This window comes from Buteo buteo, chromosome 7 (genome assembly GCF_964188355.1).
Source record: "Buteo buteo chromosome 7, bButBut1.hap1.1, whole genome shotgun sequence".
In the NCBI taxonomy this organism is placed as follows: domain Eukaryota; kingdom Metazoa; phylum Chordata; class Aves; order Accipitriformes; family Accipitridae; genus Buteo; species Buteo buteo.
This window is the reverse complement of record NC_134177.1, coordinates 10,679,622-10,705,013: the sequence shown is the minus strand read 5'-3', so window position 1 is coordinate 10,705,013 and position 25,392 is coordinate 10,679,622. Positions and strand designations below refer to the sequence as shown.

General features: G+C 39.4%; 1 protein-coding gene across 1 annotated transcript in view; it reads left to right on the top strand.

Moving 5' to 3' along the window:
• The window catches only part of MCF2L2 (MCF.2 cell line derived transforming sequence-like 2), a 162,477-nt gene that overhangs the window by 42,800 nt on the left and 94,285 nt on the right, over window positions 1-25,392 (top strand). The window contains exons 6-14 of the mRNA XM_075031473.1: window positions 2,762-2,878; window positions 6,090-6,239; window positions 7,277-7,401; window positions 8,971-9,085; window positions 9,753-9,872; window positions 11,168-11,359; window positions 12,168-12,359; window positions 12,752-12,929; window positions 23,717-23,820. Coding sequence (XP_074887574.1) covers window positions 2,762-2,878; window positions 6,090-6,239; window positions 7,277-7,401; window positions 8,971-9,085; window positions 9,753-9,872; window positions 11,168-11,359; window positions 12,168-12,359; window positions 12,752-12,929; window positions 23,717-23,820 — 1,293 coding nt within the window. The remainder of the gene's footprint in view (window positions 1-2,761; window positions 2,879-6,089; window positions 6,240-7,276; window positions 7,402-8,970; window positions 9,086-9,752; window positions 9,873-11,167; window positions 11,360-12,167; window positions 12,360-12,751; window positions 12,930-23,716; window positions 23,821-25,392) is intronic.

The window sequence follows — 25,392 nt, the reverse complement described above, 5'->3', positions numbered from 1 at the left end:
TGCCCTGTCAGGTAGCACCATAGCAAGCAATAGTAATAGATTTGCTTTGTGGCTCATGCTGAGCACATCAGGTTAAAGCAAACATCTTCCTAAAAGAAAAGTGCATGACAGTATTCCTCTGTAGTTTCAGTGAAGTTTGGAGTATCAAAAGATTTCCAACTTGTCAGCAACACCTCTGGTGGAGAAGAGCTACAAAGCAGTTAAGACTTAATTTCTCAAGGGTGGTTTGCAGTTCAGAAGTAGTACATAGCCTTCACATTCCAGTCTGAGGCTACTCCAAGATGATGTAGTGTTTTGAGTTTTCTGGCTTTGGTCATAACAAAACAGTGTTTGGTAACACATCCAGGGAACAGTTTTCCCTTTAGCTTTGGCTGAGGTACACTGTGCTTTCTTTGCCTCCATTTCTTCACCAACAAGGTCTCCTCCTGGCCTCTGTGTTTAGAAGCAGGGTTGAAGGAGAAGATGAACTGCTGGAAATGAAAAAGAATTGAGTCAGGGACTACTTGACAATATTCAACCCGTACAGGTCCATGGGACCAGATCCATCTCCCACAATATTCTTGTATCCAGGTTAGGATGTTAAAGTCTGATGGGTGGACAACTAAATGGATTTAAAAACTAGTTGCATGATTGGTCTCAGAGGGTAGTGGTCAATGGGTCACACTCTACCTGGAAGTGGGCAACAAGTGGAGTGGTGTAGTGATACCTGCTGGTACCTCCCCTGTTTAACACCTTTATCAATGACCTGGAAGAGGCAACAGGTGCACTGTCAACAAGTTTGCAGATGACACTAAACTGGGAGGAGCAGTTGGTACACTCAGAGACAGGGCCACTGGAACATAAACTCCAGGAATGGGGTGACCAGCATATTAAATACAAAAGGGACAAATGCAAAGTCATGCAACTGGGAAGGACTTCCTTCCAGAAGGACTTCCTTCCTCAAGAAGGAAGAAACCGTGTTCTTCCCTCCCAACAGCACAGCAGTGTTGTATGGCTGACAACAATACAGGCTGTAGCCTGACTGTCTGGGGACCAACTCTGCTGAAAAGGACCTGGGAACTTGGTAGACAGCAAGCTATAGACGAGCCAGCAGTGTGCGCTGGCAGCAAAGGAAGCTATCAGCATCCTGCATTAACAGCAGCAGTGTTAACAGAAGCAGAGCCAGCAGATTGAGACAAGTGATTATCCCTCTTTGCTTGGCTCTCATGAGATTGCATTGAGAATAAATGCCCTGTCCAGTTTTGGTTCCCCCAGTAGAAGAAAAATATTAATCTGGTGTGAGGTCAACAGAGAGCCATCAAGGTCAGCACTTGGAGCATGTGCTCTATAAGGAGGTGCTGAGGGAACTGGACTTGCCTAGCCTGCAGAAGGGAAGTTTTGGGATGGTTAATATGACATAACAGCAGCTTTCCAGTCCCTCCAGCCAGGTTACTGAGAGCATGCAGCCAGGTGGTGCATGACAGTAGGACAAGAGATAGCTGACATAAAGTCAAACAAGGGCAGTTCTGACTTGATATAAGGAAAAATTTTTAACCCCAAAGATAATCAGGCAGTGGACGAGACTGCCCCAAAACATTGTACAGTCTCAATCCTTGGGGGTTTTCAAGACCCGGGTGGATGAAGCCCTGAGCAACCTGCTTTGATCTCACAGCTGACCCAGATTTGAGAAAGAAGTTGGACTAGACATCTGAGGTTCCTGCCAACCTGAATTATTCTAGAATGATTCTGTAACAAAGATAAGCTAAAATCCTGTTCAGGTTTGTTCTCAAGGCTTTTCTTAGAGCACTATCAGCCTAGAATATACATCCTCTTGCCTCCATACATCTGTGCTCATGTCATTGTCCACAGTGCTTGCAAGTGTACTTACCATGCTCCCTTGGAGCCTGCTAACAGGCATAGCCAGTTATCCTTTCTTTAAACAGCAGAGTGAAATAATACAATTTGATATATATTAAAGTCTAAGGCTTAAAATTTCTAGTCAATTGTGCTCAACATCTTGTTTTTCTGTTGCTGAAATAATGGTGTATTTTCTAGCTGTTAGAACAACAAGGCATAATTAAATACATGTATGTTATTTGTGTAACCCCATGTGTTGCCAGATTTACAGTGGTTGCCAAAAGGTAATACTGCTTACCTGAAGCCACATGCAAATCTGCTTTTGCTTTCATTAAGCAGGTCTAGTGGTAAGGAGACTTTTTAAAGTAAGAAAATAGATTTAGGTTTGTCTGTCCTTTCTCTTTCATCATGGTTTAAAATAGAATAATGCCAGTGAACTCAGTGGACATACAGTGCCATAAAATGATACAACTGAAAGGACAATCTTATTCTCAATAGTCTCATTTCAGCACTTCCCTGGATCAAGCGGTTGGTGTTGAGGAAGCTGTTTAACCTGCCTACTCCTCCATTTCTCTGTAAATAACAGTTATCTAGAAAATACGGAAATTACTTGATGGAAGTTTGTGTGAAATACCATACTTTTTCTCTTAATGCACATGCAAGCTGACTGCATCCTCAGCCTAGCAAGGAACAAGATGATGTCAAGTTGTGGTTAGTTCAAGAATGGCCACGTACATGTTGAGAAGGCGAAATCTAGTGGAAATAAACTGTGGCCATTGCATAAACAAATACATAATAAGAACTTACTGCCTGTGGTGGAACTGCACTTTGGTCATACATGTTTAAGGCAAACCCAGATCCTAGGAACAATGATTGAAAGGGCTCATTATTTCTCTCAGTCCATTGTGTTTGGATTAATTTACAGATCATCATGTTAAATTCTGTCTCTGATCTGCATGGCTATATTGACAAAAGTCAGCTGACCCGGGAGCTGGGAGGAACCCTGGAGTATGGCCACAGTCAGTGGATACATCACCGAACTGTGAGTGTTGGTTTTGTTCTTACCCATGTCTACACCCAGAATTGTCCAGATGACAAATGTAGAGTAACCATTAAGTAGTAACTCTTCAGCTGCATTTCAGTCTGCAGATTCTGCTAGAGACTCATGGAAAGAGGAAATCCATGACTCAAATAGAGAAAGGTAAATTCCCCAAAAGCTTGTAATAGAAGTAGTGATCTGTATCTCACTGTTGACCTGGACTAGGGCCCAGCAGTGTCACAGTATTCTTATTCAGCAATGCCCTTTGGCACATTCTTAGCCTTTGAATAATTGTTGAGATTCATAGACCTTCATTCAGCTCATGGCTGAAGTTGAATATATGCTTTATTTAGCACTTTACTGAATCAAATGTCAAAATTCTTACTTTAATGATTAATTATGTCCATGTTCTTAAAAGAAGAAAAATACTCAAGACACTAGATTTTATTTTCCTTTGTTTTCATTTCTGTGCTACGTAAACATGCACTCCAGCTGGGTCTTATTTTGAGTAACCAAAGAACAGTTAATAATTGTAGGAAGGCAGAAAGACATTTTGTTCCATTACCTTTGAGGACACTTGTAACAGGTTGGTTTGTTGCCTTTTGGGGTTGGTTAATGCATTTCAGTGGCTGCTTCAGAACAATGTAAATAATTCATTCTGGTGCCCAGAAAAGGTGACAGTTTACAAAAAACAGACCCCAAATTCTGGCACATTAGCAGCTGAAATACTGTCTCATCCTATCTAAGGAAAAACAGGCAAAGCTGGGTCCTGATCCTGGAAAATGAATTAATTTCCTGAAGACTGTATGCAATGTTTGCATCTGTGGCTTTACTTTCAAGACTGGTATGTTAGAGCTCATATCTACGTAGTCCCAATATTTTGCAGTGTTTTGAGCAGCCTTCAGTTTGAGTCTGTTGTTGCTGACGTGCAGGTTACCTGTAACACTTGGAAAAAGAGCTTTTCTGAGGTATCTTTAAGTCAAATCACTTTTGTCACTTTCCTGCTATAATTTTCTGTGTTTTACTGTCCTTATAAAATCAAATTTTACTCTCCTTGAGAACCACCAAATATTTCAGGCTTCTAAACATGCAAACACAGAATCTGAATTTCCTCTAACACTGGTTTGTTACATTTATAGCTGTGTTGACTACAGTGAGGTTAGGATTGAGACAGGTGAACAGGCTTACATGTTAAAAGTATCAAAAATATGAAACTGTCCTTGCAGGAGGAGTGAGTCTGAAGGAATCATCTATATGAGCTTTCAAATAACTAAAGGCTTGAAAAAATGAGGAAGGGGAGTAAAAAGAAGCACAACAAAGGCTGTATTGTTTGTTAATGACAGGAGTTTACATAAAGCACGACTATATAGTTTGGTAAAATATGTAAATAAAAGTGAGCCAAGATTTGACATGAGCGTGGCTATGTAATCCCCAGTTCTTTTGGTTAAATTTGTTTGAAAAACTTTTACCAAGCACAGAGACTTGAAAAAAACGCACAGACGTAACTTAGGTATATGAAACAATTTACTACTCATACGAACAGGTGAGTGTGGGGGCAAGAAACTATTAAGTGAAACACTGATAAGCTCATTGTGCATGGTGCTGTCAGCCAAGGAATCTCTGCTGGATAAGAGGTTGTCATCAGGGAAGTGTCAGCCTTCATGGCACCTTGAAACAACCTTTCAGTCTTGCTGAGCTACAGTCTTTATCCCCTTTGCTGCTTCTCTTAGTGTTCTCATATCTTGTCCTGCCAGTGCTTTTTTTCTGAAACAGCTTTAAACTGTTGCTAAATGGTAGTGACAGAGCAATCTCATTACATAGTTCTTTGTTTCTGCTTTCGTATCTTGAATAGCTAGGAGCCTATGAGCTTTCTTGCCCACCGAGTACATTTTTGGCTTTTAGTAAGCGGCCTTTGGTCGTCCATGGCTCTATCTGTGTTGCACTCAGAAGTGTGACATTTCAGCCAACTTTATTCCAGTAGTTTCAGTGCTGAGAACAGCAGGCTACAGCTGCTAAGCAGTAAGCCAGAGCATATGTGGGTCTGTACTGCTTATGTTGAAAGCAGGCATGAATTTATGGGAAAAAAAGGGAAGAAGGCTATGAACTCTGCTAGCATTGCCTCATCTGGGGCATGTTTCAGATCATATATGTGGAATGTAATTTCCCTCTGCACTTTCTGAATGATCTACCTCCAGTTTGTTTTTCACTGAGCACGCAGCATAATTTTAACTGTCATGGTTGCAAATGGGGAGTTCCCATCATTGCTCGAGAAGGGAATGTAACATGCAACAACTATGTAGTGTTTGACTGGGTGTAAGAGCATCCCTAGTGCTGCTGACTGACTCAAACCATTGGGTGGGTTAGATCAAAAAGTGTAAAGAATAAAGAGCTATAAAGGACAATACAGTCCTAAAGAAATTGGAGCCTCATCGTGAAAAAACATCCCATGCAGTTACTTGCTACTAGATATAAAAGTTTTAATCACATCTCACAAATCTGATTCTACTCTGAAAAGGCAGCGTTGTTTTTAAGCCTTCCTCACTTCCCCTTTCTTCAATAAACCCACAGATTTCTGACAAGTTTTGTGTTGGTGCACCCAGGTCATAAAGAAACAGCAATGCTCCAATGGATTTATGCATTTTAACTGTATTTGCACTAAGTTGTTCTTGTATTTGTGTACTAATATGAACAGATGGGAGGGATTAACTGGAATGCATCTAGTACAGATAGGCAGGATGGGGATGCACTTTTTCAGAAGTCAGGGGAAGACAGATTGCTGCTGAGTGAACAACGGCTGAATAAATATAAATGTGAAAAAGGCTTTGCCCTATATACTTTCAGAGTCTCCTCAACTTAAATAAAGCCTTAATTAAAATCTTAAACACAGCAGAATTTCCCAGCAAGCATGGGCAGAGGATCTGAAGTTCCAGTCCTTGCTTTGAAGCTGATGTCCTCTGTGGTTTCATTATGTCTTTTAAGCTCTGGGAGTTCTACAGCTGGTTCATGGAGATGACAATAGTTGTAGGCCTGTGAAAAGATAATTTGTGACACAGGATTTAATTTGCAACTTTCAGCATATTCACCCAAAAAAGGCCAATATGGACAGCTTTACAAGCATGTAATACTTGCAGCACAGTGTGCCTGAAGGACTAAGCATTGTTAAAGGGCTAAGGGTAAATAACCAGTCTGTGACTTTATGCTCTTGCTTTTCCAGGCTATTGAAAACTTTGCAATGACGGTAAAAACAACAGCACAGATGCTACAGACCTTCGGAACAGACCTAGCAGAGACTGAACTTCCCAACGATGTGCAGTGCACAGAGGAGCTCCTCTCCGCACACACTGACCACCATAGCAAGCTGAAGGTGAATGTTGTCTCATTACAGCTCCATCAGCATAATATATGATTTTTGATTTAACAAAATTTTGTGCCATCATTTGGGAGTCCATTGTCTGGAAACTACTGAAGAGGAAAGAAACCGGGGTTCAGGAGGTCGATTTGATTCAACTATGAAAAGGGACTTTTTACAGCTTCAAGAATGACAGAACAGGGAAATGTCACTTCTAGTGTATGAGGGTGTGATAGAATCACATCTGGAATAGCATGGGCTCCTGATGAAGAGTTCATCAGAAAGGATGAAGTCACACTGGAGCAGATGTAGAGAACATCCATGAGGAAAATCCAGATATAGACAGAATGATCTAACTAAACAATGACTGTCATTTTGTTTCTCTTATAAAAAGCTGGAGCAAGTTTAGCTTTGCAGAGTAGGGCTCAGAAGAAAACATTATTGCTGTCAACAAACACCTTAGGTTAAACACAAGAGAAAAAATACTGTTTAAGCTATATTAGCACAAGAACACATTTTATGCAACAAGTGTGCAGTGATGTGGGGGCTCCTCAGCTGACATGTTAATGTTTGAGCCTCATTGTCCTTTTCATTGCTCATCTTTCATGCTGGGAAGACACATTCTTCTGTGGATGACTCCTTGATAGCTGATGTATTGTGGCTCAGCATTTCACAATGTTGTTTAAGGAAATTCCATTAAGCAGCACAATGTCTCAGCACAGTCTCTCAGCTCACTGAACGATCTGTGGCACACGTTCAATTTGTGGTAGAATAATTTATTCTGCAACCTGCCTGGTCAGAAATGTAATCTGCTCATAAGTTATATACTATTCCTTTCCTCAGAAATATATTTACTATTCAGAGTGAATAGATTTAGACTCTGCATTTCTAGAAAAACTTATAAACTTTGGTAAGCATTTCTATTTTGTTCCAACTATTTAATACCTATGAAAGAATCTCCCTTTAGCATTACTATGTTGTCCATCTAAGAGATGTGAGTGTTGTCAGAATAAGTATATACAATTTGTTTGGCTTGGGTTTTTTTCCCTCAGGATGAGCTGAAACTAGCTGTGAAGCAGGGGGCCACCCTACTGACATGCATTAGGGAGCCAGTCACCCGAAGCGCCAACAGCAAACTCAGTCCAGACGAACTGGAAAATGTGGCAACAGTAGAAAGGTCAGTGAAGCTAGATTACCTTGTGCAAGTTGCTAATTTATTCCTAAGAAATGCAAGTGTAATTTAAATGGTTTAAATATGCAGGTTATAAATTCCCACTGGTTCAGCTATTCAGCATTTATTGGACAGGTAACTTAGAGAAGGGAGTAGCTTTGAGGAAACTACTTGATTAAACTGTCAAGGCAAGTTCAAACAAGTCCTGAATTTCTTGGTAGTTTTTGGTTGGACCACTAACTACCTGGCTGAAGATGTAATGTGGAATTTACCCCACAACGCCTCCAAACTTTCATGCCTGGCTAGAAAGTGTTATCTGAATCCATGTGAGATGAGAGGGTATGTGCTTGTGCATGTCTGTGGAAACACTGGGTGAGGAACAGATAAAGATGGTACTCTGAAACATACCCCTTCACAGCTGCATGGAGGGAGAGAGAGAAACCCCTATTCCTTCCTACAATGCTAGTTATTACCATAAAGCTTTTAGTCACTGTGTAGAAGTTTCTGCTGTGCCATGTGATGCAGTGGAAAGAGAAATGCCATGCTAGTATTTCAGTGTGTCTGCATTCACTGAGAACAAAGCTGCCAAAAGTAAAGCTGAGCTGATATTTTTCACTGAATACTTAAAATCCTTTAAACAGTCATCCCAAAGGAATTTGCTAGTTCATCTTGAATTCGACAGCTAGCTTTGATTAAAAACACGTTTTTCAGGGTTAGACTGGGAACAGAACTTTGTTTTTGAGAGGAATAGGAGGGAGCTATTGGTGTTTGGCCAAATAACTTGATGATTCCAGCACTCACTGAGCTTGTAGGCAATCAGGCCTCGTGCCCTGCCTGCCCAAACAGTGCCCATCTATTGAAATATAGGATATTCAGAGAAGAATTTAATTTAACTTTTTTTCTGTTTAAACTGTTCTACTTTGTAATATAATTAATAGATCATTGAGAGACAGTGTGAGTGACTCACTAGTCTGGTGTCAGACATTTTACTCAAGATGTATGACACCTTGATACTAATTTATTTGTGAATAAATATTTCATCATTTACACAAAGTGAAAGAAACAATGTACATGGGAGGCATTATGAGCTTCTAATCTATTGTTTTTAATGAACTGGGAAAAATTATTCAGTCCTTGCCTATTTCTGACGGGCGAAGAAAATGAATAAGTGGTAGAGGTCTGCTTTAAACATTCCTTAAAATAATAATTGCATCATATTCAATCTGTATTAGCCTGGGGTGAATTATATTTGAAGAATTGGGTGGAAGGTAGGGAGAGACAGCTGCCTTTGGCTGCCAGCACATGTAACAGCTCTGTGTTCCTGTTGCAGGCCAGGAGGCAGGACTGCAAATGCCACAGCGGATCCATGTAGTTGTCACTCATCAGTCACACTCCTGCCTGTCCCACTGCAAATTTCATTTTCTTTTGCTTAAGGGAAAGTTGACATAGAGCCTTCTTACATAGATGTAGGCTCCCCACCATCTCCCTACCCTGCTTTCTGCCATCAATTGGTGTGACTTAAAATAATGAACTATAGGAAATAAGTAAGTTCTTTTCATTCTAATTTCTTAACAGGTTGTTGGCTCAGTTGGATGAAACAGAAAAGGCTTTTGATCAGTTTTGGACCAAGCATCACCTAAAATTAGAACAATGCCTGCAGCTTCGACACTTTGAACATGATTTTAGAGAGGTATTTCATTTGTTCATTCTGTCTAGCCTTCTCTGGTAAATAAGGTCAAATTTTACCCAAACTTAGAGTATACTGGCAATCCAAAAAGGAGGTTGGGAGAGAAGCCCTTCATTATGAAATAGGAAATGGATATTCAAAATCTAAATTCTTGACAGCTTTCAGATATCTTACAACATTTGAATAAGGCACAGTAAGGAAAGTGCCAGCCTGTTAGCCCAAAATGTGAAACACCGACTTCTTGATAAATCATTTTGCACTTATGTGTGATGTTATCAAATATCACTTCTTCTGTGATGGTAAGTTGCCAATCCCACCAAAGTCCATGGAATACAGTTCAGAAAGCCCAACTGTCACGCCAGAGGCTGGAGTAATAAAGACTCTGGAGTTACAGGTCTTCAAAACTGTGTGGGCCTAAATAGTGAGAAGCAGGGCAACTTTTTGAAGAATAGTTGATTGTTGCTTTATTCCTTGGCTTTCCCATTTTGGAACAAGCTGAAAGACTAAACTTGAGATGCAGACTCTTCTAAAAGATGTAGGTGAATGTTTAAAACCATAGGTTTGTTAGAATTTTATGAATATCTTGTGATGGAGTTTTGGGTGGGGTTTTTTTGGGGGGGGGTGTTGTTTGTTTGTTTCTTTTATTTTTGTTGTTGTTGGTGGTTTTTAGGTAAAACTGGCATTGGATAATCTCATGGAAGCACAAGCAGGTTTTGCTGACATTGGAGACAGTGTCACTCGAGTGGAGCACCTCCTAAGGGAACAGAAACAACTGGAAGACAAAGGACAGGTTTGCACTCAATACAGTATTCTAGTTGCTATAGACATGATCTTCTAGACACTTCTCTGTCACTGTCCTTACATCACACTTACTTTTGTCTCATGAGTCATTATTTTAAACTGCAAAACTCAGATACTAATTTCCAGAAGCCAGGGTTGTTCAGACAGAGTAGTTCCAGTTCATTACTTGGAAAGCTAGAATCCAGTTCAAAAACCTAGCCTAACCGGGAAAGGTTAGGTCAATCTTTGGAATCTGAAAAGCTCAGAACACTTAACAGGTTACCTTGGCCAGGTAACTTAAGACCATTCTATTCAGACTCATAGCAGTTTGAGGAACATCCATGCCTTCCAATAAACACCTTTCTTTTCCAGATATTTGGACTTTGTAATTCCATCAGCTGGTCAGCTGTGATATACATTACATTTAGTATTATTAGAAAGCATTGAACAAACGAGTAAATTGAATCAGAGGAGGATGCACATGAACAAATGTAAAAGCTGATGATCATCTTTTTTAAGAATAGGATTAAGAATTAGAAATATTGTGATCTTTGCACAGCTCTTCTGCAGAAGCCTAAGGGAATAAAAGTTATAGTAACATGCATTTTCCTTCCATTGTCCACATCACATAACATATTGATGTGTGCTCTATTCCTGTTAGCCACCTCTAATTTCATTCTATTGTGACTAAGCTTATGAATTGTATGTAGTAAGTAGGATCTGAAGAGTTTTCCAAAATACCTCTTGGAATCAAAAATAAACTAAAGCATTACAAACCTGGCAATTAGTGAGTGAAAAAAATATAGGTTTTTTGATTATTGGGAACTTTGCAGGGAAAAAAACTTGTATAATGAATGTCCCCATTATGTGAGAAAGAAGGCGGCATACACTCACAGAATCACAGTTATCACAGAATGATTAAGGATGGAATAGACTTCTGGAGGTCATCTTGTTCAAGCAGGGCCACCTAGAGCAGGTTGCCCAGGAGGGCAGGTTGTCCAGATGGCTTTTTAGCATCTTCAAGGAGGGAGACTCCACAACCCCTCTGCGCAACCTGTTCCAATGCTTGCTCACCCTCACAGCAAAAAAATGTTTTCTGATCTTCAGATGGAACCTCTTGTGTTTCCATATACTCACTGACAACAAAGTTGGTCTTCAATGTAAATATAAAGTAAGACATATCAGCTAGATTAATATCCCAAACTTTTACCTCCAGGCTACAGCAGGGATTACAGAGATGGTTTGTCTTTATTATGCATGTCATTTTAAGATCTAACTTTGGATTTTTTCTCATTAATTTCACAGGAACCTTTGGAGAAGGCCCAGTCTCTAGCTCTCCACGGAGAACAGCTCATCCAAAACAACCATTATGCAGTTGACTCCATTAGACCAAAGTGTGTTGAACTCAGGCGTATTTGTGATGACTTTACCAATGAGACCAAGAAAAAGTATGATATTTTGGGAAAGTCTCTTGAGCTGCATAAGCAGTTAGATAAGGTGAGTGAACCTTCTCAGATAACAGCCCTGGTAAGGTTCTACTGATAATGAATGTTTTTATAAGCTCAGGTAATTTGGATGAAGAGAAAAAGTATTTATTCTTTTTTTCTTCTCCATTTCATTCAGAAATTGTTACTATAAAAATTGGAGCAGTAGCTTCCCATAATTGTGGTTTTAAAATGATGAAAAGTAGGAAATAAAACTAAGAAAAAATTGAGCTAGACCTAAGTTTGAAATGAGAACTGAATGTATTCCGGTGCTTAAAGATGAACAGTATACTGCTTGTTCAGCTGTTTTCACTTTCTGTGATCTAGCTAGAATAGCAAACTAAATGGTTTGTGAATGTCTGCATGCTATTCCAGCCTTATCTGAAACAGAAATTACCAAAACCCACTTTGGAGTATTTTTAACTGAGTTTTATAGGCCTGAGAAATTTTGGGGAGTTTTGATAAGGTTCAAATACTCATTTTGGTTTTTGGATAATTGTGTGACCGAACACCAAAATGAGGTAGTACAGCTGACAGATTCAATTTGCAGCAACCACAGTAACACTTCCCCTCTTTGCTCAGAATACTATTATTTTACATGTTACTGGACCATCTAAACCATGAAGGCTAAACAGAACTTTCTATTGTTCTATGTAGCTAGGTGGGGTGAGTTGTGGCCGGGAACTGTTGGGTGCTACTAAGTAACATTCATTCCCTTTAGTGACATGTTAAGGCAAATCCATATTTCATGGAGTAGAAGCAACACTTCAGAACATGGACTGTCAGTAGTGATGGAGTCCTTGCCCCATTTTTCTTTAAAGGCAAGCCAATGGTGTGAAGCTGGAATCTACCTCTTAGCTTCCCAAGCTGTGGACAAGTGCCAGTCACAAGAGGGAGCTGAAACTGCACTCGTTGAAATTGAGAAGTTCCTGGTAACAGCTAAGGAACACCAGCTCTCTAACCCGAAGGAGTTCTACAATCAGTTTGACATGATCCTCACCCCCGAAATAAAGGTAAAACCCCTCCGATGTGCATGCACTCACTTAGAATTTCAAAATTACCAATTGCCTTGTACATGAGAGTGTACTGGGCTATGTATTTTGAGTCTGCTCAGATCTGCCTCTTTCCCTACACCAGAAGGGCACAGAGGTGACCATTTGGGGCAGGAAGTTTTACTCAGATGAGTAGTCATGGAATACTTATGTAAGTTTTCTTCAGAGGATTGCTAGAAACACTGCCTACGCAGTGAAACTGAGATCTGTTTGGAGTGCATGGGCTGGGTTGCATTAAACTGCAGCATAGTATGATCTTCAGCTCTAGTCTGAGTCTGGGTAAGAGAAGTCCTTTCTTAACTTGGTCAGTCCAGCACTTACAACCATCTGTTGCTTCTCTTTTCTTTGCCTAGGCCAATGCCCAAAGAATTCTACAAAAACTAGAAGATGTACAAGAAATGTTTGACAAGAGGCAAGTAAGTCTGAAGAAGCTGGCAGCCAAACAGACCCGGCCAGTACAACCTGTTGCCCCACATCCTGAATCTTCCCCAAAGCGAGCATCACCAAAGATTACCAGACCAGCAGGAGTAGGTAGGCCTTGAACAGCTGCTTTCAGATACACACCAATGTTTTGTCCACATGGTCATGTTTAATTGTTGTTATCAGAATGGAGACTTCATTTGATGTTCAGTGTCATGTCAGCCTTGTAGGCCCAGCTGTTAAAAATGAATTTGAAATATCTGTCACTCCAAACATATAAACAAGGGTGAATAAAAAGATTCAGGCCTCTCTTCCTAGGTCTAATCTACAGAGTACATTTCTATACTGTTTCTCAGTATGTCTTATATTGCTAATTCTTGAAAACCCAAACCAGGCTGGTCACTGCAAATATACAAAGTAAACATGAAAACCTCTTTTACATTGCATATACTGCAATGTGAATATTTGGCTTTAAAGGGTCGCAATCCCTCAAGATTCAATCAGATACTTGCAAAGGCTAAGGGTTCATTAGTGACACTGACTCGTTTGTGCAATTTTTGCTTTTTCCCTCTACATAACTGTTTACTCACTTTCTAGTGTTGTCCTCTACCAACTGTAAAAGCTGAACATTGCTTCTCTTTGGAATGTACTGAAAGTTCCTGATTTGAAGTTAGCATGTGCCTTTAACCAAGATAGCTATTTTCTGCAAAAGAACGTGGGTGAAGCTAATTTGAAATAGTGCATCTTGGAGACCAGCTACCCTGTACTTGGTGGCAGAAAGGGGTTGTCCCTCTTCAGCAGAGAGGCTTATAAGAAATTAAAAAATGGAACCTTAGGGTTTTTTAAAAGGGGAACCTCTAGCAAAAAGCCTTGAAAAATACCTAATCTGCATGAAGAGCATGCAATAAACTTTGCTTTCTCAACAGGAAGATTAGGATGGCCAGTACCCTAACCATTTTGCTTTCTAGGCATATTATCACAAGGTCACACAAATGTCCCTGTTGTTCTTCTCTGCTCCCCAACACTCATCCTTTCTTACCAAGGAGGATCATCATCTTCTAGTTACCATGCTGGTTTGACATCTGTACTTTTCCCCCCCAACCATGCTAGCTGTGTTCTTAACATACAGTTGCTACCTCAAGTTTCAGCTTCATTATTGGCTTAAGGCAAGCTGAGACCACAATGCCTTTGAAGAGGTCCTGCTCTGCTACCCACACATTCTCCAGCAATGTGTTCCCCTCTTGTACTGTTGTTGGCAGTCAGTTAGCTGTATGAGTTGTGATTTACCTTGGAAACTCAATGAACTGACTGCAAAAATGTAGTAATTACTTTTCCATTGCATAAGTTACAAAAATGCAGGGAGCTCTGGAGATCACATAGCCCAATAACCTGCTCAAAGCAGCACTAACTTCAAAGTTGATCAGATTGTTCACTGTGTGGCCACTAGTGCTGAAGCAAAGGAAAATGGGGTTATGGGGTCAGTAGGTCAGAGCTAGTTAGTCCCTGTTAGTAGTAGTACAGTTTTAGAATGGCTTTCACCTATTGTGAAACTGTGTCTTCAGGCTAAAAGCTAGTCTTGCATTTCTTTTTATACATGCAGACTCTGATTGTGTTTCATGAACTTTTTTCTTGTCATTTTAGAGCACTTGCAGATTTTTTTAATTAAACTTTTGATGTAGATAGAACCTTAAAGAATAGTCACTACTATATAAATGGCAATGCTTTAAGTTTTGATTCTTGTTCATACAGCCAATCCAGTACTATTAGCTCTTTCACAGAGAATCATGAGATACTCCCTTGCTCTGACCCTTGTATTGCAGTTCAGTGTTATACAACACAATACAGGATAACTGTGTGACAAGGATTAGACTCTGATGTCCTATTGCAACTTAATAGGTAGATGAAATTTATTTTAAAGTGTTACTCCAGTTGTTCTCTGAGGCAATGCAAAGTGCAACCCAGTCCTGTTCAGACATTGATAAGTAGACTGTAGTATCTCATTCAAATTCTTTGTGCCTGAAGATGATTTATTTAGAGTACCTCTGTACAAAGAAACAGAAATCTCTGACTATCTACAGCTTATCCTGTGGCTCAAAAACAGTTACTTTAACTGCTGTGAATAGTACATGTATATTTACATATATTGTGTAATGGCAACCTTTGGGTATTACCCAATTGTCCACAACAAAGAGTTATACTTTGAATTTCCTGAGTGTGCTTTCCCTCAGAATGCCAAAGCACTTGGCAACTATTGGTAAGTATTCTAACCTCTTTTTTTCAGAAAGAAAACTGAAGCACAGATAAACTGAGTGATTCAACAAGGGGTTTCACAGTCTGAGTCTGAAATGTGGCTGAGAATAGAAACAGGAACACTAAGTCCTATTCCAACCCATGAAAATGAGGCTGTGAAATTCTGCTCTTCTTGAAGATACTCTCTTTTGGACTTTCCTCTGTGCCCTTTCTTCACATTCACAGGATCTATACAGTATCAGCATTTATTTATGGGGAGAATTTACTCAGCACCATCTTGGAAAAATGAGAGGCTAAAAGCACCTTCTTGAAACAGATATTGTAACTCATTGTTATTTGTTACCCAGGACATACATGAATATTTCTAAAAGTTGCAAAATAGAATATGGCAACAGGAAAATACCATATTCCTAGGCTGTGTAAATACAAAGGCAGGCAAAGGCAATAAAATGTGGTAAACAGAAATAGAAGACCAGAAAGAAAGGCTTTTGTCCCCAGGCAGCAGATATAACAATACCATGGCAGCATTGCAATGGTTGTGAAAGGAAAAAAAGTTATGTTCGTTCCAGAATAGATTTTGTTTTGTTTTGTTTTCACTTGCTGACTATCCATTTCCCTAACAAGGAATGGTAGGGAAAATTCAATGCAATTCAGGGTGCTAATGGAAAAATCTTAACAGATGTGAAGGCTCAGGCATGAAATACTCCATTATTGTAACTGTGAGACTCTTCATTTTACATGGACATATACATAGGTGCATACAGGCAGAGCTGATACCATGTATGAGAGAAGGGGCAGATTTCTATCAGGGAAATGACTGTGACAGTTTCAAATGTCTATGTCCTTATGGTCTCTGGTGACTCTTGGCAATGTCTTAGCTTACTGAAGATCCAGAAAGGCAGTTCAGAGCTGCACTGTAAACTCTCCCTCACTCAATGCTTTTCTGTGGGTCTGGAAATTCTGAAACAAAATTTTAAATTCATCCCATTTTTGCTTGAAGCTTTCGGTTTCACAAATGAGCTTGTAAATTTTGCAGGGACAGGCCTGTTCAATGTTGAAAAACTAGTACTGGAAGTATCAAAAGTCTATGCCAGCTGGACTTGGTGCACATTTTAGCTGTGGGAATCTGCTTAAATACTATTCACAGACCAATCCAGAAAAGGCAGAAAACCCTCTGCTGACCCTTTTATAATAAATGCCTTGAAAATATTTTAGTAGTATATATGACATCTTATTTCATGGAGAATTCTGTTTACTTCCAGTGCAAGCTGCTTGAATACTGCTAATGGCTAAGCTTGTGCCTGTATGTGTTGGGAGGAAAGAAGTGGCATTTGATGGGGAAATTCCTTTACTCTAGTTCACTTCTGAGGGCATCATTTTTGATGATTTGACTACATATTTGTGGTCTGTGTTTCTGTAAGAAACTCCTTAGCTGGAGAGAATTGGGATAGGTCCACAAACTCAAACCATGCAGGCTCGTATTGCCCATAGGCTGTCAGGCACAGTGGGATAAGCCACAGAACTGTAAAGGATAATATAAACTATTAGGAATGACTGTAGTTATCATTTCTCTATTTTAATTTGCTTGTAATTGTCCCAAACTCTAACTCTCTGAAAGTTTCCCAAAGGCTATCTTCTTCAGCCTGACACTTTTTTGGAAAACCTCAGTAAAAAAATGATTTGGCCATCTCAGTGAACAAGGCTAGGAAAATTGTCTTGCTTTAGTTACCTTTGTGGTAACATGTGTGGAACATGGCAGTACAAAATAGTTTTGTCCCTTCCTAGAGTGTCCAGATTTAGCAGAATTATAAGCACTTGGGAAAAAAAAAAAATCTCAGTTCATATGTTTGTTGTGCATGAACTTGCTACAGTTTGGCTCCTATAGTCTCATTTCCTTTGTTGTCAGCAAAAATCTTTGGAACCCAGAGACAATATATGTTTCTTATCCCCTGCATTGCTTGTTTCCTTACAGTATGATCTTGCAGCAGCTTAAGCCTTTCTTAATGCAGAGCTGTCACAGTCTCCCTTTCTCCTCTCCTCTTTGCCCAGCACAGCAGTCTGTTTGTGACTCTGCTTTCCCTCAGTACTTAGAGTCACATAACTAGTGGGAACAAAGGAGGGAACTGAAAACTGTCACTGAGGGGGTGGGGGCTTGTTTTGTTTCGGCTAGTTCAGCTCTTCATCATCCAGTTCCATGAACAGCAGTACTGACAAAAAAGGAGATGGAAGTGTGTGGCCAAAGGTTGGGAGGAAAGGGAGAACTGTACCAGACTCAGTTCAGATGGGTTTCAACTGTTCCAGAGTTACCTCTGAAACGGTAACTATTATTGCTGCTTTTATTCCTGCTGACATTGGAAAGAGAAGCTGGTGCTGTAGGTGTAAACGTTTCAACCCTGTTAAAAACCCATGTGGGTGTTAATGTGATTCAACTTAGTGCAATTTGGGGGGGTTTGTTTTTAATAACTTGTGCAACTACATAAAGAAATCTACACTGAAAGAGCAGTGAAAGACTGAAATCAGAATTACTGGGCAGGGCATGTGCTCTTGAACATGTGAAGTGGCACATAATATTCAGTAATCTGAAAATTGAGTTCTAAAAATGTCAAGTTGGTCTCCCAAAGTAGTGTATTCTCTTTTGATCTTTATCTATGAAACTCAGAGACCTCAGTGTGGTTGATAACAGCCTGTTGCCTCTGAGAAATGTTGTGAAAACAGCTCAGTAAATATTTATGAAGCACTTGAATTGTAAAAAATGACTATTAGAAAAAAGAGTTATATTCAGAGCAGGGATTGAAATAGCATATGGATAGTAAGGCTCTGGGCCTCCACTGAGACATACAGATAAATCAAAATAGTGAATAGCTGTTGATGATTAAGTGGTTTTGAGTCCATGCACTGAATGAGGCAAGGATTCTTAGAGGAGGGTGGACCAAGATGCCTTAGCAGCAAAGGGACAAAATTAGGGTTGCACATGTAGCTTTGCTTCTGGCATCTCCTGTCTTTTAAATGCTATAAAATATTCACCTAGAGATTTCTCTGTGTGCAACATAAATGTGAAATACAGGAGCAGAGATGTCAAAATTTCCGTGAGCTCATTAAGCAAATAACATGTTTAACAGCACATTGCACACACAAAATCCACAACTCGCCCTACAAATGTCTTAGAACGCCAACTTGGAACATGAAATTCATATGGGAGAACACAGTTGGAGCTTTTTCAGTTCTTTAAATAATAAAATTTAAACTGTTTCCTTCTCAGTTAAATGTGTATGACTGCTCATTGGATCCATTCCAGCGTTCCTCAGTCACTAATGCATAACACTTACTAACTAATAACATCTGGATAGCCAACAGAAGAAGAATGTCTGGGCATGTGTGCAGGAGAAGTGAGGCTGCAGAGAGATTAGCTGACTCAGAAAAGATAGTGCATGTGATTTTCATTAATGGTTTTGGGAAACCACCAGTTTCTATAGTTCAAGATATTTCTATAAACTATGTAGAGAAAAGGAGAAGATGCTTTCAATTTTGCAGCTGTAGGGCTGCTATCACACTTGGGCAAGTCTGAGGAAACCAGGTAGTGTGTCTCCTTGTAGAATAATATTCCACATACAGGGGCCTTGCTCTATGCTTCTTATATGGGCAGATTTTCAGGGGGCTTGACAGCAATTTCCTTGGAACAAAGAAGTATAGATTATATTGCCTAAGAATGGAAAAGACTTTCTTTATTAGGCCATTAAATGATAAACCTTAGATGCTCTGGTGTTTCTTTAGCTGCCTAAGCAAGCTGTTTTTTCATCACCAGCATTCAAAACAACTAAGTCATTAAATTATCTTCAAAGCCCCAATAAACAGTTTAGCAGACTAGTTGTTTCCATGCCTGTTCTTGCCAAAGGACTTCGATTCTGCTGTAGGTGATTAGTGAGAACACACAAACTCTCCCACAGAAAACAGATGGGGAAGCATGTGGTTGGGAAATTCACACAAGACCTGAACGTAAAGCATGGTACTTATTTGAGGGGAGCTTTGAATGTCTTAAAAATACTGGGTGTGTGTCATAACCCTTGACTACAAAGTCTGTGTCTCTTGCTAGCTAAAGAGCAAACTTGAGGCCAGTTACCCAGATGGACTAATCTAGTTGTCTCTGAGTACCTGGGAGCTGCACACAGTTCTGTTTGTGCCTCACTGTGTGATGCAGCCCCCCACAGTGAGAGATGAATGCCTGAGAGATGGTGCCTGTACCCTGCCATGCAGGAGCAGTGTGGGGAAATGGGTGAAACCACAGCCTTTCCTGACAAGCAGCACAGCAAGTTGTTCTCACTGAATTTATTTCTGTCCTGGAGTGGTGGAGAGACTGCAAAGCAACATTGAGCACATGAGTCTACCTCCTTTCCTAGCAGCTTTAGGGATGGTACAGCCCACATTACCATTTGCTGTAGGCTAGGTAATAAAACAGTAATCCCATATTTATCACACAACTTGCTCATAAAAAATTAGTAAGTAGTACTGAAGCCCCATAGAAGAACAGTGGTGCTCCAGGTGAATGCAAGTGATAGACCCAAACCTTGCTTTACTGTAAATATCATTGCAATAAAAAGTTTACCTCTGCATACAATGCCCTTTAACAATACTTGCTTTAAAAGCAGAATCAAGCAATTTAAAATATTAATGAGTTCAAAATGAAATCTTCATTACTTGTTGTCCAGGGAAGTACAGTGAAACAATAGGAAGAAAACAACCTTGAAACCATGCAGACCTTAGACTGTTTATAGTTATAGTTTTCCTTTGTTCCTGTGCCTTTGTTCTTTCAGTAGGCAGTCAAACACTGTAACTTTCAGCTTCCTCAGCAGTACAGTACAGTAATGACCTTGAAACAGCCAACTGTACTGAATTTTATAAGGGAGTTCCTCTTATAAAATATTTCCATTTCTACAGTAATTAGTGCAGTAATAATTGGCAGGTATTTGGGCTGTTTCTTTCTAAATTGCTCCAGAAACTACTTATATGTAGTAACATGCAGCAGTCTCTGAATACGGGCCAGTCAGTAACTCAAAAGTACTCTGGAGCATAACTGAAAACAGATTGCTTCCTGTTTTCAATTCATTTCTGGGTCAAATTTGAAGGGGAAAGTTTGCTGTGTCAATCTGAATCAAATTCACCCCTGAAATACAAGCAGGATTTGACTGCTTTCTTATCTTGTATCTGCCTCCTTCTTTCTGAAATACATCATACTGATGAAGCCAAGACTAAGCTAGTAAACTGACCTGAGTGATTTGCTGCTGGATCATCTGTACTTGGGCTTTTTGTGAATGTGTCATTTTTTACTTAAACTCTCCAGTGCTGTCTTTCCTGGATCACCTTGAACTGTCTGAGTTTGTAAGTTGTGATCCAGACATCAAAGTCATAACTGATTTCCATGTTTTCTGCCAACTGCTTTCAGCCAGGATTTTCATACCAGTATCAACCATCCCTTCAAGATAGATAGAAAGTTTTCTGATTAATGAATAGGTTGAACAACTTGGTATTGCTGACTATGCTGTTCTAAGCAAAAGTTGTCATGTTTCCTAAAGTTATTTCCTTTGCTTCCATTCCTTTTAATAACACATCCAGTATATATAAAACTTGGGAATTAACTTTGTACAGCAATCCAATGGGCTGAACTCAGATTTAGATAGGGTAACTGGACATTGGCAGCATATCTAGGGTATTCAGGAGTGGCTGGTAAGCATGTGGGGAAAAGTATGAAACAATGTCTTGGTTTTCTTTAATTGAATCAGGATTTTTGTGATCAAGTCCTAGATTTTTTTTTTTTTTAAAATGCTGATTTCTTAAGGTATAAATAGGATGTAGTTGGGAGAGGCTCCAGGAGAGAATATTGTTCAGTGTGATAGGCATGATCACAGCCCATGTCTTGTCAAGATGGTGGTAGATGCGAATTTAAGGCTAAATAGAATCTTCAGGATGCATTATTATGGAAAAGAATGAATTTGCTGATGCTTATAACCACTTTACTCAGGGATTCATGGGGAAAAACATAAAAGGCCCTATTTGAAAATTTGTCAAATAGTTGATGAATGTTGGTATTCTGGTTTTGCCAACAGTAGAAATCATCCTCCCTACAGATTAGAAAGGTATGAAGAACGTTGACAATAAGGACAAATAGCTTATATTTGCTGCATGTTGCCTTTTTTTTTTTTTTCTTCCCTCTTGGCTTCAAAATGTCAGTACACCATTTTTCCGGTGAAATAAAAATACCTTTGAGAGAACAATTACTATTTCATTGAAAACTTTCCTGGGGATGGGAAAAAGGCATCTGTTGAAAGTAGTGCTCAAAATCAAAACAAATCCCCTACTGTATATTCTGAAAGAGAGTGATGGAAGAACCAAATAGAGTCGACATTTGCATTTCAGCTCAGTCCTGGGAACCATAAGAATCTTCTACTGGTCAATTATAGCTGCTGGTAGCTGCCAGACTTCGCTGTTCCATTGAAGAAACTTTCTAATATGGAGTCATTGTGAGGAAGTAATAGGCATGAAATGGACATTGCCAAGTCCTCATGTCATTCAGGATGGGATAAAACCAGGAAGATTTAGGAAAGAGCTGGAGAGAAGCTGCTTTAATTAATTCTCTTCCCAGCTGCATGATAAGGCAGTTGAAAAGACACAGTGTAGAAGCAGTGTAGAAGAAATGTCAGCTTCTGTTATTATTGTCTATGAAACTGCTATGTTCTCTTTTTAACTGCATATAATTTGGGGTATTTCTATGCGCTTTTTTTGCCCTTTTTTTTTACTACATTAAAAGAAAAATTTAATGACAAGGGCGTTTGAAAATTTGTTAGTGTGTTCTTTTAAAAAAAGTGTTCCGTCCTCTTTGTCTTGGTTTTAGTGGGATAGAGTTAATTTTCTCCTTACAGTACACTGTCTTTGGATTTAGTGTGAGAATAACGTTGATAATGCACAGATGTTTTAGTTGTTGCTAAGTAGCACTTATCCCAAGTTAAGGATTTTTCAGTTTCCCATGCTCTGCCAGTGAGCAGGTGTACAAGAAGCTGGGAAGGAATGGGGCCAGGACAGCTGACCCTAACTAGCCAAAGGGATATTCCATACCATGGGACATCATGCTCAGTATACAAACTGGGGGGAGTTGGCTGAGGGGTGGATCGCTGCTTGGGCATGGGTTAGTGGGTGGTGAGCAATTGCATTGTGCATCACTTTTTGGGGGAGGCGTTATTTTTTTTCCTTTTTTAAATTATATTCCTTTTAATTATTATTATATTATTATTGTTGTTGTTAGTATTAGTTTATTTTACTGTAGTTATTAAATTGTTCTTATCTCAATCCATGAGTTTTAATTTTTATTTTTTTTCCTGATTCTCCTCCCCATCCCACTGCAGGGGTAGGAGGAATGAGCAAACAGCTGTGTAGTGTCAAGTTGCTGGCTGCGCTTAAACCATGCCACTCTCCTACATAAAGCTTTTGATACTATGTACTCCTCATTCAAAGAAGTCTGCATCTTTTTTTATTGTATCCCTCAGCTTCTCACAGAGAAGTTCTTCGTGACCACCAAGACTCTCAATGCCTCAAAACGTTAAACTTGATGAAACCATCTTAAACAGAATGTTACTAGATGCATTTGAAAACACCAGCTTTTATTTTTAGAGAAGTTCTTGTTTAATTAGAAAGTTTTCCCACAATAAAACTGAAAAGGACTTAATCTCAGAATTGCAACAATTTTGTTCGTTGTTGCCTGACCCAGATTCTCTCATCATTTCATCTGGTATTCATATTTGTTTTTACCATGACATGCATGGTTGCCTGTATCAATTCAGCAACTAAGAAAAAGGAGAGCACTGTTTGCCTTGTACTTCTATAGCAGGCACTGTGAATTCATTATCAATTTAAAACAAAGATACAAACTGTAACAGAGAGATTCCTTTCTCCTCAAGTGAAATGTATGATTCCCCTTCTCATAGTTTGTTCTAAACCTTTTCTTTGGACAGCAGTCTCAGGGTAAGTGGTTATGTTGTTAAGAATGATTTTCTAGTAGCATTAGACAACTGTCAACTGTGGTTTACAGAGCCTGCAAGGCCCAACAAACCTGACACAACAGAGCATATTCTGAAACAGTTTCCTCAGATTCACTGTCACTACGTACATAGTCACAGCAACTTGTTGAACACCTTCTCTTTTGAGACTTGTTCACATGATGAAACCTTACAGGGAACAATCCTTTATAATCTGACACAAGATAACCATTACCAGAACCAAAATTTCCTTTCTTTGGGAACCCACACAGGTAATAACACCTGAGCTGAAAAACTATGCAAGTGAAAATTACCCAACTGTTGATACAGCTGGCTAACATTCACCTGTGCTACCCTGAAGATGGTTGCCAGGGAGGAAGCCAAACCAAAGTAGTCATTACAGTGTGGAGCTGTAGGTGCCAGTTTGAGACACAGCAGAGCACCAAACAATGCAGCCCATCCCTTGTGCCAGTTGGTCCTTCACCACTCCAGCCACAATTCATTCTCTAAGCCAGGTCTCAGTTACCACTGATGTGACAGGATCTTTGCTCATTGCTTTTATGAGGAAGAAGGATTTCAACTTTCAGCACACATCTTCTAATGTTACTTTCTTTTTGACTCCTTCAGCTACCAACAGGAGGTCCACAGAAATTTCCTGCCCTCCAAAGACCATTTCTGAAGTAGAGTTATCAAAAAAGAAAAACATTAAGAAGACTAAAGGTGGAATTAAGGTAGGCATATCTGTGTTTTAGGGACATCCCATATTGTGAGAGAACTCAAACCAATATATAGGTTTACATACTTGGAATTAAAAAATTGAACATTTAGAAGTTAATGCTCTGCTAAGCTTTTTTTTTTTTTTTACAGTTCATGTTGCAGTTTGAAAGTTACTCAGATGACAGTTAAAAAAGATTTATGCTCATGCATGTGGAAAAACAAGTTACACTAAAGTAGAAATCACTTTCAATGAATGAAAGGGGAAATGTGAAGGGAATGTCCAACAATAATACATTAAAGTGCCTCCAAAGTTTCTGTCTTTCCTTATAGCATATGCACTATTTTGTTTCTAAAACTGGAATCTTATTCCAGCTCCTCTGAAGTTGTGTTATGTTCAGGGTTTTACAAAGTTATATATTTTTTCCTCATTTAAGTATTTTCTAAGGGTAGTTTCTACACAAAGGAAGACAGACTAGACATTTAATACTTAGAAATAAACCAACCAACAACCAAGCAACCAAAGAAAAATTCCACCGTTACCTGTTGCTGCATGGGCAAGTAAGGTTCAGGGAAATGTATTTTGCTTTTGTGTCTCTATGATGACATTTGTTGCATTATTTTTTCTGCAGCAAGATTCTGTTTAGGACTCTTTGGACATCCTTATCCTTTCCACCCTATTCCCAAGCCTGACAGCATTTAAGAATCCCACCCTGACAGTAGGGAGTCTTTTGTTTGAGCTGTAGAGACTGACTGGAATATCAAGCTATCAAGACAGTGTTTGGCCCTCCTTGAGTATTTTAAGACTGGAAGCAGTAGGATCCCGAAACTTCATTCATCTGCAACTCTTGTAACCAAGATGAACAGCAGCTGCATCCTGAAACTTCTTATTTGCCCAAGCTAGCTGAAATGTCCACTTTCAGAGACCAGACTTCTTTTCTTCCTCATTTGTCTTATTTAAAATGTTTGGGTTTAGATGAGGTAAATATACCTGTGAGAGAGAGGAAGAGTACCACTGAAGTCGTATTCTGAATGGTCTGTGCACAAGTGCTATGTAACTTTGCCAATATCCCCTTTAAAGTTTACCAAAAATAAGACAGAAATCAAATCATATGCAGTGCCATTCACTCACAACCTTTTAAATAACATCCCTTTGCCATAACTTCCCTGCATCTTCCTTGCATTAAGATTCACATTATTAGCTCTTTATGGCAGCATATCATTAGAATGGTAAAAAAGCAATTTAAGGTATGCTTTGAGAAAGAAAAAAATAAGAGCAGGCCCTGAATGTGTTGAGGGAAATAATACAACTAATAGTCAAAACGAATAGCAGAAGAAGTTGGGTAGTGTGGGAGAGAGGTATGATCTTGATTTGGTTGCCTCATGAAAGTGTGATAAAACCAGCAAGTAGCCTTTTTCACAATGTTCAGCAGTCTGGGGGCAGAAGAGGAAGGGAATAAGCTTTGACAATACATCTCTGGGGAAAAGAAATACCCCAACCTAAAATAGATTATATACCAGGGAAAGGACATGACACACTAGCCCCTGCAGTTGCAGCTGTTAAGTTTTTCATAGTTCATTAATTATTT